This window comes from Heptranchias perlo, chromosome 33, assembly GCF_035084215.1.
Source record: "Heptranchias perlo isolate sHepPer1 chromosome 33, sHepPer1.hap1, whole genome shotgun sequence".
NCBI lineage: Eukaryota > Metazoa > Chordata > Chondrichthyes > Hexanchiformes > Hexanchidae > Heptranchias > Heptranchias perlo.
The window spans coordinates 19949785-19969705 of NC_090357.1; the positions used below are offsets into that span (position 1 = coordinate 19949785).

Below are 19921 nucleotides of genomic sequence, written 5' to 3' on the forward strand. Positions count from 1 at the left end.
TATCTGCCATTTTGTAACTTAATGACAGTCTCTATTTAGACTGAGCTATATTAAAAATGTATGAACTAGAGACAGAAATTCACATTTCAGTTTTAGTCATCAAATTCCACACTATTTTTGTGTCACTGAAACACCAATTCAAAACAATTCAGAAAATGAACAAAAATATTTGAGGATAAATCTAATTGTTTTGCAATGGTTTCATTTTTAAAAGTAAATCAGTGAAATATTCTCTTTGAATACATGTCGACAAAAATAAAATATTGGTTATGAAAAAGAACATAAACTAATCCAAAGTTTATTACCTCAATTTGGTTTGGACAGTGAAAGAAATAGATGGCTAAACCTGCATATTTGTGGTAATTTATTTGTTGTTCCCACGAAATATACTGAAAAAACACTGCTCCAGAGATACCTCCTGTGATTCAGATCAAGGACATCAACAATCTCTTTCGACCTGGGACACCACCTTCACCTCTCCTACCACATTGCATCATCTCCTTAGTCAACACTGAATCATGCACTGGAACTAGTTATCCTGCCAGTAATTTAGTTTCAAATACAAAGCTAACTTATTCAGCACTTTGAGTTGGTGCATGGGATTCTATTCTGTCACACCTTATGGAAGGTCAGGCTTAGCACCAGGCTTCACCTCAAATGGTTTCTGCATAAGTCAGCAGTAATGGGTGACCTATTAATTCTCACAGAGACATGTTAATTTTTCCTTTTAAGTTCTATAATTACTCTTGTCAAATGAGGTCTCACTTTCAGCACTTTGGGGACTAATGAAAAAGGTCAGAAGGCTGGGAGAAACTAGGGAAAGGCATTGGCTAAAAAAAAGAGGAAGCAAAAATGAGAAAGGGCATCAGCTTCAATGCAGCAGAAGCATTAGCAGTTTGCTCTGTCACAAAACAGGTAGATATTTGGGAGTAGAAATTGGTATGTGTTGTGCCTGTTTTTTGGGCATAAAATGGGCTCAAAGCATACCAATTTAACAGTGGGATGGATTGTGTCCAATCTGTGTTGGTCCCACTGCTAAATTCGTAGGACTCATTCTTTAGGCGTCCCGGGCCTACGCCTCAAACAGGCATTAAGCCTCTTGAATATGTCCACTTTGCTGGCAAGCCACATGGGGACGCGCAGCAGGCATCCATAGCTCACTGGTCTAATATGAATGAGAACAGTTCAGATTGGGCCTCGGACTTACCCCTCCCAGCGCAGGAATCGTTAGTTCACGCTGGCAGGCCGGCACTGTGCAATTTCAATGCTTCATCTTTATATTAACTAAAACTGTTATAGTTGTCGTGTCCCAAATTTGTAATTCTGCATATTCATTACAACAGAGATTTTAATTGGTTTGGTCTCTGAATTCACAAGTACACATTGATATAATATGACGATCTGACGAAAAGCAGATACAGCATTTCTCTATGTCAGACAAAGCAATGCCAGTGAAAAATAAGAATGGCAAAACCCTTCACACTTGGTGAAAATAATCATACATTTTTTTTTGTGGAAATCGTAGGTTGAAGAGGATGTCAACATTTTAAGAATCATATAGTTGCAAAAAACTATAATCAACATCATTCCCCCATCCATTTGTTTTTTTTAAAACATAATTCGAAATGATATCAACAGAATCTTAGATCAAGAGAGTCTGGCACTGTGAAGGAAATTAAATTAAAATTGTTAGAATTACATTCATAAACCTAAGGTTATCTCATCACTAAGTATCTTGTTAAATTGGCTCCTGCACATTCTCAGGCTAACTACTTTGTTTAAGCCACTAACTTGACAATGTCATCAGCACTTGCTGTTTAAACAAGTATTCAACAAATTGAACAGGAAAAAAAGAAAAGGGTGCCAATGTTAATCATAATTCTTGGGAACAATTTAACTTCAAAGGAATATCCTTGAGGGAATGCTCATTTTGTGAGCCTTTCTCCATCATTCCAGGTTTGTTACACATTTTCCTGTTTGTACTTTTTAAATATTAGAAATGCCATCCTGTCTATTAGGAAACTCGTTGCCATCAACTCATCCCTTAATAATTTTGAAAGTACCATAGCACTCAAAATGGCACAGAACAGCATGGGAGTACTTATTGTTGAAGGTGCACTAAACGCAATGTAGAAAATTTAATTTTGGGGTTATTCTGCTCTCCCCATGGACGGTCTTGTTATGCTTGACATAAGATTTTCCATTTAGCGATTTCAAAGTAAAAGACAGAATACAAGTAGGTTTTACTTTTTTTTTAAACCCGAGGAACTGGGAGTTACTGCAATCAGGCTTACAGAAAACAGTTTTTGTGTGCCTTCCCTGAAGTATTCCTTTAACATGGTGAGGCACTCCAGTGAAATTTGAAAGCAATGTTTTAAGCAATTGAAGGAGAAAGAGTGCCGATTTACTGCAGACTGGAAATATCATCTTTTCTCCATTATTTGAAGCATTTACTTTTAAAACTCTTCAGAGTGGAGTCATGAGACCAGAAACTGAACATGTAGCCCCGATTTTAACCGGGAGTGGGAATCGTGCAGGCGGGGGGACAAGGCAAGTACCACCACTCCCAATCTTGACAGTGTGAGACCGTGGCAATTGTAACTCCCAGGCCTCATTTGCACGCCGCTGGCCAGCCGCCCGTTTCTGCCTGTTTCAGGCAGGCAGCTGACCAGTGGGTGGAAGTAGAATTTCGGGCGGCAGGAGGCTGCTGGTCGGCACCAAAGAAACGGTCACCGGCAACAAGGTAAGTCAAGGGGAGGGGGTTTCAGGAAGCTTTTGTGGGAGGGAAAGGGGGGAGCCCAGAAGGGTGAGGCCTAAACTTTCCTTGTGGGGCCCAGAGGGCAGACGTGCTCCTCCTGACCCTACGAGGAAAGTAAAAAACTTACATGTTGGGGCCTCTTCTGGTCCCAAATCCTAGTCCTACTCTCAACACCTGGTGGGACAACCACAGCGGCTTCCTTGCTAAGGCCAAAGTTAAAATAGCAGTGGGGGCCTCGTTTGGACCTCTATCTGCACATTTAATCAGCGGCTTCAGACAAGTGTCCTCGGGTTACAATAGAAGATGGCGGGATCAGTGTGGGACTTTGGTGGGTAAGTCACTCAGCAGTGTTTAACTGCCCATCCACCCGGTTTCCGCCAGGCAGAAAGAATGAAAATCACCCCATATGTTTCCACTCACTGTAATAGATGCAAGATCTGTGGACCTGAGTCTAAGTTACTAAATGTTCTGTTCATACCAGATACTTTAGGCATGGTGAATGCTTAGTTTTGGCCGGACAATCCAGGAGTGGTGACAAATTGATGTAAGGCATATTGACAGGATTATATTTTTATTAATTCGTGGGATGTGGGCATCACTGGCAATGCCAGCATTTACTGCCCATTTTTAATTGCCCTTGAGAAGGTGGTGGTGAGCCGCCTTCTTGAACCGCTGTAGTCCATGTGGTGAAGGTACTCCCACAGTGCTGTTAGGTAGGGAGTTGCAGGATTTTGACCCAGCGACGATGAAGGAATGGCGACATATTTCCAAGTCAGGTGTATGACTTGGAGGAGAACATGCAGGTGGTGGTGTTCCCATGCGCCTGCTGCCTTAGTGCTGTCGAAGAAGCCTTGGCGAGTTGCTGCAGTGCATCTTGTAGATGGTACACACTGCAGCCAAGGTGTGTCGGTGGAGGGAATGAATGTTTAAGGTGGATAGGGTTCAAATCAAGCGGGCTGCTATGTCTTGGATAATGTCAAGCTTCTTGAGTGTTGTTGGAGCTGCACTTATTCAGGCAAGTGGAGGGTATTCCATCACACGAATATTACAACAATGAAACCGGCCAATTGGCCCAACCAGTTCATTGGTATTTGCCCTCTACACAAGTAGTAATCCTAATCCCATGTGCCTGCTCTGTCCCCATATCCCTTTTCTTTCAGCCACCTATCTAACCTATTCTTAAATGATGACATTGTCTCTGCTTCAATTACTAACTCCAATCATGCATTGCATAGCCTCACAACCCTCTATGAAAAAAAGTTTCTCCTGCTCTCCATCCAAAATCTCTTACATTCAATCTTACATCTTTGTACCCTCATTCTAAACCCGTCAGTTACCGGAAGCAGTCTGTTTGTGCCTACTGTATGTATCAGCATTGGCTCAGTGGTAGCATTCTTGCCTCTGAGTCAGAGGTTATGGGTTCAAGCCCCACTTCAGAGATATGAGCACATAATCCAAGGTGACACTTCACTGGAGTGCTACATAGTCAGAGGTGCTTTCTCTCAGATGAGACATTAAACCGAGACGAACATAAAAGATCGCATGGCACTATTTGAATTAGAGCAGGAAGTTCTCCTGATGTCCTCGCCAGTAGTTAGCCCTCAAACAACATCGATAAAACACACAATCTGATCATTACTCTTATTGCTGTATGTGGGACCTTGCTGTGTACAAATTGGCTGCTACGTTTCTCTACAGTATAACGGTGACTACACTTCAAAAGTATTTCATTGGCTGTAAAGGGCTTTAGGACAACCTGAGATCACTTTATAAATGCAAGTCTTTCTATTCTCTGTTCCATTCCTTCATAATTTTAATTACCTCTAGCAAAGCATCCTATAATCTCCTCTGTCCTAAAGAAAATAGCTCCAATTTTGCTCGTCTTTCTTTGTATTTGTATTTCCTCGTACCAGTGAACCTGCTCTGTACCTTCTCTATTGCCTCAATATCCTTCTTATAGTGTGGAACGCAAAACTGCTTACAGTACTGCAACTGTGGCCTTATTAAGGTTGTATATAAATTCCCACAGGCAGAGAGAGGGAAATGGCATCTGGTATAGCAATTATGGCACAGTTGTTTGGTTTATAGCACAGAAGGTAGAGCACACAGTACGCCTGGTATTTGGTGTAGCAGGTAGTTCGCAGTCGTGTAGGTCCAGTATTTGATGCAGGAAGTTAGTGACACAAGAATATGTGTGTTATCTGGGACACATACATACCCACCTGGAATAATCGCAAAAGCTGAATAAAAACTCCAAAAAAGCTGACCCAACCCCTACATCTGAAAATGAACAATAGCCCTGACAAGTAAAATAAGCATTTATACAGGTTTTGTAACCTAAGGTCTAGTATACACAACTTTTCTTCATTTGTATTGAAGGAAAAAGGATCATTGTACCTGAAAGTTTGAAGAGAAAATCCAAATGTGGAATGCACAGATTTGAAAAGTGGAATTTCTAGGGTGAGTCCAGAATTATTCTCCTCTGGAAAATTTTCAATTTTTCCATTCCAAATGATGCATTCCACCTAATTTTAAGCATTTTTACACATCACAATTGATAGATTTTTAATCTAAAAAAAGGGAAAAACATAGTGACACAGGCTTTTTCAACAGTCCAACCAGACCATCACATCCCTGAAGGTTACTTCAACAGCCCATCATCCACATCCAACTCCCCTTTCTTACTTCCCCATCCTCAGCTCAATGGCACTCCACACCCACCCCTGGAAATAGCTCACAGCAACACTGTTCTCTACCCAATTGTCCACTCATTCATACAAAGACTCTCTCCTACTCAAACCTTTCCATTTCATACTGACAATCTTCTCCCTTCCATACCCCAATTAAACCTGGGACCATTCTCCTCCTCCAACCCAGTTAAGCTCGTACTCTTCTTCCACTCCCCAATTCTAGCTGATACTCTTTTCTCCTCCCTTAGTTCATGCTGGCTCTCTCCCTTCCCACTCCTTAACATTTAATGTTGACAATCTCCTTCCTTGCCACCACAAAGCACGGCACCCACTTTTTTTCCTTTCACCCCATAGTACCACTCCCAATTTCTGCTTCCTTATCTCTCTCCTTCATTGCCATCCATTTCTCCCTCCACTGTCTCCTCAGTGCCATCCTTCCCTCTCCCCTTCATTGCTATCCATTTCCTCCCTTCAATTGCCTTCCATTTGCCCCTTTCATTCCCCATCATCCGCCGAGTCCCACTCCTACCCGAGTCCGGCAGCTGTTACACCAGCCTGATTCTCTCTCTCTCCTCTTAACAAAACTCTCAGTGCTAACAGCAGGGATTTTGACTTCTATATACTGTTGGTGGGAACCCTTGTTCTTGTGAGAATTCCTGCCGACAGGAATTCAGAGGCCCCAATCCCTTCTATTAGTGCTGAAAGTAGCGCTGAGAGGAAAGAGAGAACAATGGCAACCCAACTTGGGTGGGAACAAATTGGAAGGTGAGGGGCTACTTTGTGCTACTGTCGTGAGCAAATGCTGACATTCTGGGTCCCCAAAATGCTTATTGTCAGCATGAAACACTTACGTTTGAGGGCAGTAGGTAAGGCCCAGGTTTTGTTGCAAGATATGTATGTAATGCAGTACATTTAGTGCAGGAATAGTTTCTAATTTTACTAAATCCTGTACCTCTGTCAGTATATGTGCATTATCAAGTCCAACCTTTGTTGTCCTAAACCACCATGGATCAAAGTGAGGCAGCAGAACAGTTGGAGACAATTTTCAAAGACTGGAATCGTCTTGTGTACAATTTTCCTCAGTAATGTGGAGATGTAGAGTGATGTCTTCAGCTTGTTATGAACACAGCAAGCTCTGAAATTACTACCTAGTTAGCTATGAATGACCCAACGTGTAAAGCTACAGATGTTTCATTTTAAGATTCATCTAAATCAATAGCCATCAGCGCTTTGAAATTAAACCCAGATTAGATACCGTTTTCTCATTTCTTTTATATAATACTCAATGTCATATCCTGAAGTCTTCAGCAAATCATACAGGAATTGCCTAAGCGGATTATATATATTTTATTATCCTCTTCTACCCAGGGCCAATGCTGATCTGCCCCTAAAATGACTTACTCCTATCTATACCAATCTGTGTCATACAAACCATTTTAGCTAGTTTGTTAAAAATAGATCTCTCTAAATCTTCGTAAAAAAGTTCAGAACATATTAAACTGAGAACAACAAATAACTTTCAAGAATCTCAGGACTACAATCTAATTGAGGGATTCAAATAATGCCACATTACAAGGGCAAAACCTAAGTAATTGAATGCCATCAGTTAAACCCTTTAGATTACAAACATGTAGTTCCTCTGGGTAGTGGTTAATATTTATAACAGATACTGTTTTCAGTCTTAGGTCTTGCTTTTGTTAATGCTGTTTATGTACCTATTGTGGCCATCAGTACAGGTACTGACTGTCCTTCATCCTTGATACATGATGATATTTATACAGGAGGATTAACAACTGCAAAGTCATTACTACAGATTTATTGAGAGGTTCTATATAATAATTTAAGAGCATGTCAGAAATCTTTTATCAATAGTCTGTTCTCTATATCCAAATCACAAACAAAATTTTATATCGAAATTTTTAACAACATAGGTATTGCACATTCTATTTAACCAATACAGTCCAGGATTTACTTGGAGTTAATGCTACAGTGGAGGCGTTATCTGGGTGGCCAGGGGCTAGCGGGGTCAGAAATGGGGACAAAACCTGTTAGTGCTGAGTCACTACACAATTTTGCCTGTGCTGCTGATTCCTTACAGGGAGTAAGGTGGCAGGATGAGGCAATCTGACAGAATTCCCACCAGTTCCTCCACTCCCCCCCCGCCCGATGCCTCTAGCAACAGAGTTGTGAAGCGATTGGTTGTCCTAAGGAATTAAACCTTAGAAATAGGTCAATTCTGGTCCTTGGCCAAATTTACAAACACTGGGCCCCAGCGGCTGACTAAAGCTGCAATTTGCTGCCTCCACCCCCAACACCAGCAGCCTCCCCCCCCCCCCACTTTCTTGCAGGCACCCCAACCTTGTCAATATAGACACGGTGTCTGTCCATCTTATTTAAGCTGCCTGCTCCCAGGAACTCGAACAGGGTATGAGCAGGATTGCAGATTTTCTGGACCGATGTGTTTAACTAAGGACAACCAGTCATGAAATATACTATTCTAATCCAGACAATATTTTTAGCATGGGGTTCCAATTTGCTCCCAGGAAAGTCTTTAGTAAAATTAGCAGATGATACTGCAGTTAGTACAGCTGGATTGCAATTAAAGCTTCTTACTTTGCAGTGGCTCAGAGAATTGGGGCCTCTGTGCTAACATTACAGATCAGAACATGACCAATCAGGACATTTCAGATCAGAGGCCTGTTAGATCCAGTACCAATAATTGCCATTGGTCAGGTTTTTTTGCCTCATCTTTCACCTCTTAAAACAATATGCCAGGAAAGGTTCACAAAATTAGAATTGTGAGACTAAATCTAATCATTATGAGGCAAGAGCAGAGAAGTGGGATCAGAGTTAAAGCTCTGGTTAGTAGCTAGATGCTATGGGCTGAATGGCTGTGCTGAAATTTGTACGATTATGTAAACCTGTAAATTTACTCTCTTTAGTAGTACTATTCTTGTACTTGCTGCCCTAAATATTGTAATTCGTGTCACAGGGATAGTCTCCTATCCTGATTTTCAGACTGGTTCACTCGCTATCTCATCAAAACGAGGCTGAACTGTCAGCTACTTGTCTATCTAGATTTTGGATCTACTCGCACCTGATCTACAGATTTCCCACCCCCCACCCCACAAGATCCTACTCTCACCATAATATTCTGGACCCCTGGTGACGTCCTGAGGCATGCAGCAGAGAACTTCTTCCATCTGCTAAAATTTACACCGAGGGAAAATATCAGCTGGATACATTGAAGAAAAATACCTCCCCCCTCAAAAAAAAGAAGAAAATAGGCACTACAAAGCTCAAAAAGGAAACTGGTGGCCCCTCCCTCCACTCATCTCCCTCTGAGAGACCCAGGTTGGAAACTCGTGCCTGGATTCAGGCCCAGACCATGAAAAATCACTGCCCCGATACCCACCACAAGGGCAGCCTGCTGAAGGTACAGGCCCCAGCACCATGCTTAACCTTACAGCGTCTCACACATCCCCCACTAGCCCCTAGTTCTGTGACTTGAAATTACCCCAGCCTTGTTACTAAGCATCCCTCACCCTAATGTCTAACTATATATGATCCCCAATGCTGCACCTGCCAGTGTTGGTAAACCTATATCATAGTGGTACTCTATATCAAACCATATCCTGAGGAAACATGTATACATGTAAAAAGTAAAGAAAAATTTGAGAGAGACCATTACAGTTAAAAAATATATTCTTCTTTCCTCTTCTGAAAGGGTTACATTTCCACAAGCTTAGAGAGCTCCACAGAACCTCACCTAAGTGACCAGTCTTAATGTCTGATTCGAGGCAATGTTAGTCAGCTGGCTGTTCAACTGTGGAGGATATCAAAGCCAAGCTCGATCCTGTCTGCAACCAACATCGATAAATGAGCACAGGCCAACAGGATTCACTGAGAAGCAGTCAGGAACAGGAATCCTGGCTGACTTTTCCGATTTCTAGTGGAATGCACCAATCACTGCTCTGGGTCAGATCAACCTGCATGTTTAGTACTGATGCAACTTTGCAGCAGATGAAGACACAGTATTCAACATTTCTACATCATCCCACATCTTGGAGTGACATGGTGCCTGAAATATCAGGGCATGAAGAGTCCATTAGCACCACTGATTTGTATACATTGGACGGACTCAAGGAAATATATTGCTCATTACAAAAATAAGAAATCATGACTGTACAAATTTTCATAAAAAACCTTAAAATCTGCAATCAAGTTTAGGCTCAAGTATTTTTTGAGACTTCCTTGGAATAATACAAAACTGCAATGTTACTTAATAACTTAAAAACATTCTTTTAAAGTTGCATTCCTCTGAAATAAAGATTCTGAATAATCTGGTAATAATCTTCTTACTGATTAAAATTAAAAATTAGTTGAATTTAATTGCTCAATGTAGAAGAGACTTTTCAAGAAAATTTTGATTTTCAAGGAAATGACAGCTGCAATATACTTTAGTTTACAATTCAATGTTATGTTTGTTTTAATCTTTTTTAAAAAAGAAAAATGATTCAAGTGCTGAATTACTGAAGCAATTGTAAGATCCTTTTAACTCTTCTAAATGGGATAATTGTTATTGCTTTTCCTTGAAGTTTTCTGTACGTTGTTTTTCTTTCAACTCAGTTGAATACAACTGTCACGAACAACTATAATGGACCATACCTTGTACTATTACGTGAACCCGAGATGTCCTGGGATGGTTCTGAGTTTGAACTGAGCATGTGTAAGGGCCTTCATCATACACGTCCACGCCGACTATCTGAATGCTGTATTCTGTTTTGCTGTGAGTCACAATAACCACCCGAGGGTCTAGTGACCACTTATCCTTCCCTGCGTAGAGTATGCTGGAGCGATTCAGCCATGCCACTCGTGTCACTCCACTGTCAATAGTGCACCTGAAGTGAAACCAGAAAAGAAAAGCAAACGTCAGAATATGAAGACATTAGAACAATAGAAACAAAACTACATCATTTATAACATCTTTTATCATCTCCCTAATGATTGTAATGACAGCATAAGGAACCCTATTATGGAGCAATACAAGGCCATTAGCCAAGTTGATCGGTTTCTCCAATGGTACTCTGCATTGTATCCCTATAACCATCAGAAAAATGTTTTAGGCATGGTGAAAGCGTATGAACATGAATTATAAATCATTTTCAACCAGTGGAGGATTACTGATGCTGAATTAAGTGATGGGTTTGAAAGATGACTGCAAACAGGAACTATTGTATAAACATAAAATGCTAAAAATACTCTGGTCAGGCAGCATCTGTGGAAAGAATAGACCAGTTAATGTTTCAGATGCACACCCTTCTTCAAAACTGAAAAATAAGAGGTGGACAAGGGTATTAATACAATCAGAGAAAAGGGAGGAGAATCATGAGTGGAAACGGTGTAACAGATCATCTCGGACAAGGAATGGACAAAAGTATTAACGTTTTGAAGAAACAAACAGGATACTACAGATGAACAGCATTTAAAATGGAACAAAACTAAGGGATGGGGGTAGGGGAGAAAACACAAACACACCCACAAAAAGAAGTAGAATGGCCCGTAAAGTGCTTAAGTGGAAAATAGGAGATGATTAAATGGTAGAAATATATTACCATGAGACAATAGGAGGCATAATGAAAGAAATTCACGATATTTACAAGACACAGAGAATGTGTGTAAAGCTGAGAAGGTGCAGGATGAGGCAGGTAGAAATGGAAGCACGAAAAACTGGCAAAGCGGAGCAGACTCTTTTATGAACTGGTTAATGTTATGGTGTCATTAAGAGCCGTTGAGCCCATTAGTGTTGAATAACATTCTCGCTATTAGACATCTCGATTTTCAGCCAAAACTTTTGTGGGCATTATGTAGGCATGGTATGGCTCTGGTTAGTTCACTTTGATTGACATGCATTTGAGCACATAATTAAATTCAATGGAATAGATCTTGACTTTGTGCGAAAGTGTAAAACGGGTGACAGTGAGTTGGCAGCCCGGTTTACATTTCTCCCGATTTCTATTTCCATTAACTTCAATGGTTGGAGTGATCTTGGACGTGACCATTTGCAGTATCATATCATATCAAAGCATGTTGAAGCTTTAATGTGCTGTGCCACAAGGTCATCTCAATTTGCCAATGTCCTTCTCACCCAACAATCACAGGTCTTTCAGAGCTCGAGCAACTCTACAGTTTGTTGTTAAATTTGTCAAGGTTTAATTAAGTCTCCCACATCTTCCTCATTCCCTTTCCTAAATATAACTGACTCTTGTAGCATTGCACCCACCATTGTTCCTGAACTCAATACTGTCCAAATTCATAGAGGTCAATTGACTTGATAGGAATGTCAGGGACAACCCTCTACAGTGTTAAAGATGAATGGGCGATGCTCTAAGAATTATGACTGAATCCACACTACAAAAGCTGCTAGAAGTTAAGCCACACTTCCATCATTAAGCCAAGAGCACAAGAGATACACATCAACATTCAGGGAAGCGAGACAGGTTGCTTCTCTGGCCTGTGGAACACTCTTCCAAACAGTGTCATTGCCTGTAATGCTGTCCCTGACAATCAGACGTTTAAACACTTAAGCTGCATTTATATTAGTGTCACTGGGGTGTTTACCAAAGTGCGGGTCTTGGGTAGCTTATGGCAACCCCAACGTAAACCTGCCCAATTCGGTAAAGCAAAGAAGACCTATTACTACGATTGAACATCAGCCACCAAGTTTATTAGCCCTAATGAGTGCAGCAGGGTACAGTGAGACTGCAACATACTCTCTTGAGACCCAAACTTCTGGAACGGGAGGGGCAAAAACCCCTTTGAACCAATATAAAAATAATCTAAATATAAAAAGTTAATAGTCACATATTGGTCTAGGGGTTGCTGAAGTATGTATCAGAATGCAGCAAATTTGTCACTTATTATCAACATGGTATCATTTCTCTAAGTCTTTTTGTGACCCCAACATTCCGTAAGGTGAAACTTGCAGTATAACTGTACTCTATTTGGTTGTCTGTGGCTGTATTCTGTTAGAACACCTAAAATACAAAAAGCCACTTGAGCAATGAACAGAATTAAAGCGACATCCACTTTGTTTTCACAATGATTCACGTTTTTTTACAATAAAAATTAACTGCACAATTTTTCCGCAACTCAGAAGTGCACTCAGCATTCAGTGGTGTTTCATCAGGAAAAAAACTGTAACTAATTTAATGTTCTATTCTTCCATTAAGCCCTGTCCCTAAACAAATTCACAATTTCAGTCAGTATAGCTTTTGCTGAATAATTATCTAATTCAATACCACCAAGGAATTCATTTTCCATAGCCAACCATCCACAAACACAATTTCATTCTCAATTATATCTTTAAAGCCATCAGGCATTACCACATTATTATCCACTTGTTTAAGCTGCTTTATATGTTTCTTGCTAAAAATATCTGCACTAGTGTCCATGACTACCCCATGCTAACGTCACTGTGTTATTGTCACCATAATACCCATTTGTTTAGAGAGTGCTTTGTTCTTGTAGCATATCTTTTAACCAGATTTCTTTTGTTTCATGCATGATTTAGCAGAGCACTCAAAATCATACAGCACAGAATGGGGCCATCCGGCCCATCTTACCTGTGCCGTCTCTTTGAAGGAGCTGTCCAATTAGTTCCACTCCCCTGTTCTTTCCCCATAGCCCTACAAATATTTCCTTTTCAAGAATATATCCAATTCCTTTTTGAACAAACACCTCTGTTTCCTACTTCTTATCCATAACCTGATACACATTTTGTCAACATTTTAATTCATAATTGCTATCAGTTTGGTAATTTATTGCCCCTCAAAGACAAAGTGTGGCTCCTTTGAAGTAATAGTTACCCTGCTGCCTTAGTCAGGACAGGAATGACAAGTGTTGCAGCAGGTTTCACATCATTGTTCATCTTTTATCACAAACTGCTCTACTTTTATCAGCTCCTTTTAAATTCAATCTATGCTTAATAGCAGAGCTTTGTCCTGTTTTTCAAGGGAATTCTCAGTTGCAACAACTCTGCCTGTTGTTGTACATACTGCAGAAAAATAAAATCAACAGTTCCTGGTTTTAAACACATTTTGCTTAAAAGCATTCCAAGATCCTCCAGCAAACAATCATTATGGTATTAACATTTTACACAAAAATGCCTGACCAAACAGGCTCGGGTATCCAGAATATGTCACATGATATGCATCAGTAAGTTTTCTGATAGTTTAAATTCAGATTTCCACCTATTTAGTCCCTCATCCAATTTTCTGGTTGGATTTTTTACTGGCATCAGAAGCACTTGCCAGTTTGCTGTTAATTTTATTAAAATTAGACACAGATAACGTGATTTAGATTTCCATGCAAGTTCTCAGTGACTACCCTGACATTTACCAACCATATTAACAACAACAAGAACAACTTGCATTTATACAACGCCTTTAACATAGTAAAACGTCCCAAGGTACTTCACAGGAGCGTTATCACACAAAATCTGACACCAAGCCACATAAGGAGGTATTAGAACAGGTGACCAAAAGCTTGGTCAAAGAGGTGGGTTTTAAGGAGTGGCTTCAGGAGGAGAGAGAGGTTGAAAGGCTGAGAGGTTTAGGGAGGGAATTCCACAGCTTAGGGCCTAGGCAGCTGAAGGCAATACTGCCAATGGTGGAGCAATTGAAATCGGAGATGCGCAAGAGGCAAGAATTGGAGGAGCGCAGAGATCTCGGAGGGTTTAGGGCTGAAGGAGGTTACAGATATAGGGCGGGGTGAGGCCACGGAAGGATTTGAAAACAAGGATGAGAATTTTAAAATCGAGGCAGTCCCGGACCGGGAATGGTGAGTGAGCACAGGGGAAATGGGAGAACAGGACATGGTGCGAGTTAGGATACGGGCAGCAGAGTTTTGGATGAGCTCAAGTTTATGGAGGGTGGAAGATGGGAGGCCAGCCAGGAAAGCATTGGAATTGTCCAGTCTGGAGGTAACAAAGGCATGGATGAGGGTTTCAGCACCAGATGCGCTAAGGCAGGGGCTGAGAAGGGTGATGTTACGGAGATGGAAGTAGGCGGTCTTGGTGATGGAGCGGATATGTGGTCAGAAGCTCATCTCAGGGTCAAATAGGATGCCAAGGTTGTGAACAGTCTGGTTCAGCCTTAGACAGTGGCCGGGGAGAGGGATGAAGTCAGTGGCTGGGGAGAGGGATGAAGTCAGTGGCTGGGGAATGGAGTTTGCGGCGGGGATCAAAGACAATGGCTTCGATCGTCCCACTATTTAGTTGGAGGAAATTTTTGCTTATCCAGTATTTGGTGTTGGACAAGCAGTATGACAAATGAGAGACAGTGAAGGGGTTGAGGGAGGTGGTTGTGAGGTAGAACTGGGTATCGTCAGCGTACATGTGGAATCTGATGTCGTGTTTTCGGATGATGTCGCCGAGAGGCAGCATGTGGATGAGAAATAGGAAGGGGCCAAGGATAGATCCTGGGGGACTCCAGAGGTAACAGTGCGGGAGCAGGAAGAGAAGCCATTGCAGGTGTTTCTCTAGCTACAACTGGATAGATAAGAATGAAACCAGGCGAGCGCAGTCCCACCCAGCTGGACGATGGAGGAGAGGTGTTGGAGGAGGATGGTGTGGTCAACTGTGTCAAAGACTGCAGACAGATTGAGAAGGATGAGGAGGGCATCCAAGACTACTAGGTTGCGTTCTTCACAGAAGTGCAGATTGAGACTTCTCTGTGACAATTGAGGCCATCACTCAGTGTTTTCTTTCTAGTTATTTGGTCATGATGCTTTGTCCCAAGTGTTTTGGCATTGCCATTTTTTTGCTATATGTCCATGATTTTGAGGCAAAGGGTTTCCCAGTGGGAATTCCCCCCATTAACTTCTGTTTTTGGAGGACAAGTGGAGGGTTGACAGGAAGGTCAGGCTGTATGAGAAGCAAACTGTGCACACCTGTTGGTACCATCCCACTGGCATTTACAGAGGTGCACCCACCTGACATCGACTGTATAGCAAGTACATGGACTATGGGTCAGCAGGCAGAACAGTTGGAACTTTATGTACCATCTGCTGCAACCATACCCACAGTGTAAATGCATCATGGAGCTGAACTACCAGTGGCTGATGTAGTCAGCCAGGCCCTCAAGTCCTCTTTTTCCTTCCAAGTATGCTACCACAATGTGTTGTGGGTAAGGTGTGCTTGGATGGAAAGAAGCGACACCCTTCCTGCTAAATACATGAAATCCATCTTCCGTAAGGAAAAAAACCATTTAACCTCTCAAACATTTCATTCTTCTGGAAATAAAAAATAGATCTCTTCGGCTAATGCTAATTCAACCAATTAAGAATTGTAACACAGCTGTTCCATACCCAATAAAATCCTTTGAGTTTTCAGCCAGTGTTTCGAAACTGTGGTATTTTTGGAACATTTTTTAATCAAATTCTTGTTTACTACAACAACAACTTGCATTTATATTGCGCCTTTAACATAGTAAAATGTCACAAGGCACTTCACAGGAGCATTATCAAACAAAATTTCATATCGAGCCACATAAGGAGGTGTTAGGACAGATGACCAAAAAAGGTAGATTTTAAGGAGCGTCTTAAAGGAGGAGAGAGAGGTAGAGAGGCGGAAAGGTTTAGGGAGGGAATTTCAGAGTTCAGGGCCGAGGCAGCTGAAGGCACGGCCGCCAATGATGGAGCAATTAAAATCAAGGATGCGCAAGAGGCAAGAATTGGCAAGGCCTTAGTTTGTGTAACAACCTTTTATGTGGCACCTTGTCGAATGCTTTTTGAAAATCCAAATATACTACATCCACTGGTTCTCCTTTATCTACCATGCTAGTTACATCCTCAAAAAACTCTAATAAATTTGTCAAATTATCAGAGATGTATAGCTTGCAAGCCAGATCTTAATATCTTGATAATGATATTTTTTCAAATTTGTTCTTTGAACATGAGCAAGACTGACAAGGCAGTGTTTATTATGAATCCTGACTTGCCCTGAGGGTATTAAGAGTCAACCAGATATTGTGGGATTTGAATCACATGTGGAATAGCACTTCCCACAAATGACCAAATTACCACAACTTTCATAGTGGGATTTAAACTCTCAACCTCTGGGCTGCTAGTCAAATATCTTAAGTACTAGGCTGCCTGACCCTCCTAGGATTTTTGGAAGAAATTTTAAGGTATACGGAATTGCATGAAGCCATTACCAGACAACCCAGATTTACATATATAAAATCCAGTGAGCTCATCAAACTGCAGTATGCTTAGAATATTTATCTGATAATCACTTAGATTTTGACAAGAAAATGTGACTATCTTTAAACAGTTAGACAGTCTTTCCCATTAACTATCTTCTACTGCATCAGTTCACATCACACCTAAAGTACAAGCTGGCTTTACTCACTATTATAAATTTAAAGGCATTGCAGTCATCCTGTAGAGCACTTAGGGCACTTTCATCTATGTGGGAAACAACTGATGGCAGTTTCCCACAGTAACATTTCCTTATGATGACATGGACAACACCTCAAGGTTACACACATGCACATTATAGAATCATAGAATCATAGAAGTTACAACATGGAAACAGGCCCTTCGGCCCAACATGTCCATGTCGCCCAGTTTATACCACTAAGCTAGTCCCAATTGCCTGCACTTGGCCCATATCCCTCTATACCCATCTTACCCATGTAACTGTCCAAATGCTTTTTAAAAGACAAAATTGTACCCGCCTCTACTACTGCCTCTGGCAGCTCGTTCCAGACACTCACCACCCTTTGAGTGAAAAAATTGCCCCTCTGGACCCTTTTGTATCTCTCCTCTCTCACCTTAAATCTGTGCCCCCTCGTTATAGACTCCCCTACCTTTGGGAAAAGATTTTGACTATCGGCCTTATCTATGCCCCTCATTATTTTATAGACTTCTATAAGATCACCCCTTAACCTCCTACTCTCCAGGGAAAAAAGTCCCAGTCTGTCTAACCTCTCCCTGTAAATCAAACCATCAAGTCCCGGTAGCATCCTAGTAAATCTTTTCTGCACTCTTTCTAGTTTAATAATATCCTTTCTATAATAGGGTGACCAGAACTGTACACAGTACTCCAAGTGTGGCCTCACCAATGCCCTGTACAACTTCAACAAGACATCCCAACTCCTGCATTCAATGTTCTGACCAATGAAACCAAGCATGCTGAATGCCTTCTTCACCACCCTATCCACCTGTGACTCCACTTTCAAGGAGCTATGAATCTGTACTCCCAGATCTCTTTGTTCTATAACTCTCCCCAACGCCCTACCATTAACGGAGTAGGTCCTGGCCCGATTCGATCTACCAAAATGCAGCACCTCACATTTATCTAAATTAAACTCCATCTGCCATTCATCGGCCCACTGGCCCAATTTATCAAGATCCCGTTGCAATCCTAGATAACCTTCTTCACTGTCCACAATGCCACCAATCTTGGTGTCATCTGCAAACTTACTAACCATGCCTCCTAAATTCTCATCCAAATCATTAATATAAATAACAAATAACAGCGGACCCAGCACCGATCCCTGAGGCACACCGCTGGACACAGGCATCCAGTTTGAAAAACAACCCTCTACAACCACCCTCTGTCTTCTGTCGTCAAGCCAATTTTGTATCCAATTGGCTACCTCACCTTGGATCCCATGAGATTTAACCTTATGTAACAACCTACCATGCGGTACCTTGTCAAATGCTTTGCTGAAGTCCATGTAGACCACGTCTACTGCACAGCCCTCATCTATCTTCTTGGTTACCCCTTCAAAAAACTCAATCAAATTCGTGAGACATGATTTTCCTCTCACAAAACCATGCTGACTGTTCCTAATTAGTCCCTGCCTCTCCAAATGCCTGTAGATCCTGTCCCTCAGAATACCCTCGAACAACTTACCCACTACAGATGTCAGGCTCACTGGTCTGTAGTTCCCAGGCTTTTCCCTGCCGCCCTTCTTAAACAAAGGCACAACATTTGCTACCCTCCAATCTTCAGGCACCTCACCTGTAGCGGTGGATGATTCAAATATCTCTGCTAGGGGACCCGCAATTTCCTCCCTAACCTCCCATAACGTCCTGGGATACATTTCATCAGGTCCCGGAGATTTATCTACCTTGATGCGCGTTAAGACTTCCAGCACCTCCCTCTCTGTAATATGTACACTCCTCAAGACATCACTATTTATTTCCCCAAGTTCCCTAACATCCATGCCTTTCTCAACCGTAAATACCGATGTGAAATATTCATTTAGGATCTCACCCATCTCTTGTGGTTCCGCACATAGATGACCTTGTTGATCCTTAAGAGGCCCTACTCTCTCCCTAGTTACCCTTTTGCCCTTTATGTATTTGTAGAAGCTCTTTGGATTCACCTTTGCCTGATCTGCCAAAGCAATCTCATATCCCCTTTTTGCCCTCCTGATTTCTCTCTTAACTCTACTCCGGCAATCTCTATACTCTTCAAGGGATCCACTTGATCCCAGCTGCCTATGCATGTCATATGCCTCCTTCTTCATAAGAACATTAGAATTCATCATAAACCATTTCTATTGTTTATGTGCTGTAAAAAAATATCAAAGGGTCTGCTTAAACAACATAAAGGCACCAACGTTATTCATCTACTCCATAATTCATAACAATTCTTTTTTATTTGCTTAAAATCAAGGAACGAAACAGGACCATATCCATAGGGAAACTGCAAAATAATCCTGGAAACCACAAGAGGTTTGTGGTGTCTGCAGCAGCAAAGGTTTGTTTATTGCTCATTGAAGAGGAGCAAGTACAATGCACAAAGCAGTGACCCTGACAGCCTCTGCTGTCCTTGCAAACCAAATGGAATACTTTTAGCATAAAGCTGTAAATTTGTCATACATTTGCTATTCTGCATTGGCCCCCAGCTGATCCCAGCAGCAGAGTGGCACCTTGATAAAGTGTTTGGCTTCTCATTTTTAACAACCTCTAAAAATATGGAGATGCAAACTGACACTAACCCACTGCATGCAGGCTGACTGTTACCAGGCATAAAAAGGCACCTTGAACACTTCGGATTTAAGGAGAAGAAATGTTCTTGTTTTCCCCTTTGACTTTTATCCTATCGCAGTTTAATAAGGCAAATAACAAGTTATGGTCTTTCTCTCTTCCTCTGCCCCTCCCACAAACTATGATCCATTTTGATCATGTGGGCAGGACAATTTCTACCGATGGTATTAACACCAATCCTTGCCAACCCACCAAGTGCTGTGCTTCAACACTGAATTAAGAGATCTACTTTTTCCTTCAGTTGAGACTGAGACATTTTTAAAAGTTAATTTTTCATTGTTTGGCAGTTGTTAAGACTGTTAAAATGTAGTTTAGACCTGGTCTTTCTAAGTGCACCTGTTTTGTGGCTACTTTCCAGCTGGGCAGATGAGCAAGTTGGTGCTGGTCCATTGTTTCCACTGATTCC

At 41.5% G+C, this 19921-nt stretch overlaps 1 protein-coding gene across 5 annotated transcripts in view; it reads right to left on the minus strand.

Moving 5' to 3' along the window:
* The window catches only part of opcml (opioid binding protein/cell adhesion molecule-like), an 859132-nt gene that overhangs the window by 479070 nt on the left and 360141 nt on the right, over positions 1–19921 (minus strand). For all 5 annotated transcript variants that reach the window (XM_067971042.1, XM_067971041.1, XM_067971039.1 and 2 more), the window contains one exon: positions 10117–10349. In XM_067971042.1, coding sequence (XP_067827143.1) covers positions 10117–10349 — 233 coding nt within the window. The remainder of the gene's footprint in view (positions 1–10116; positions 10350–19921) is intronic.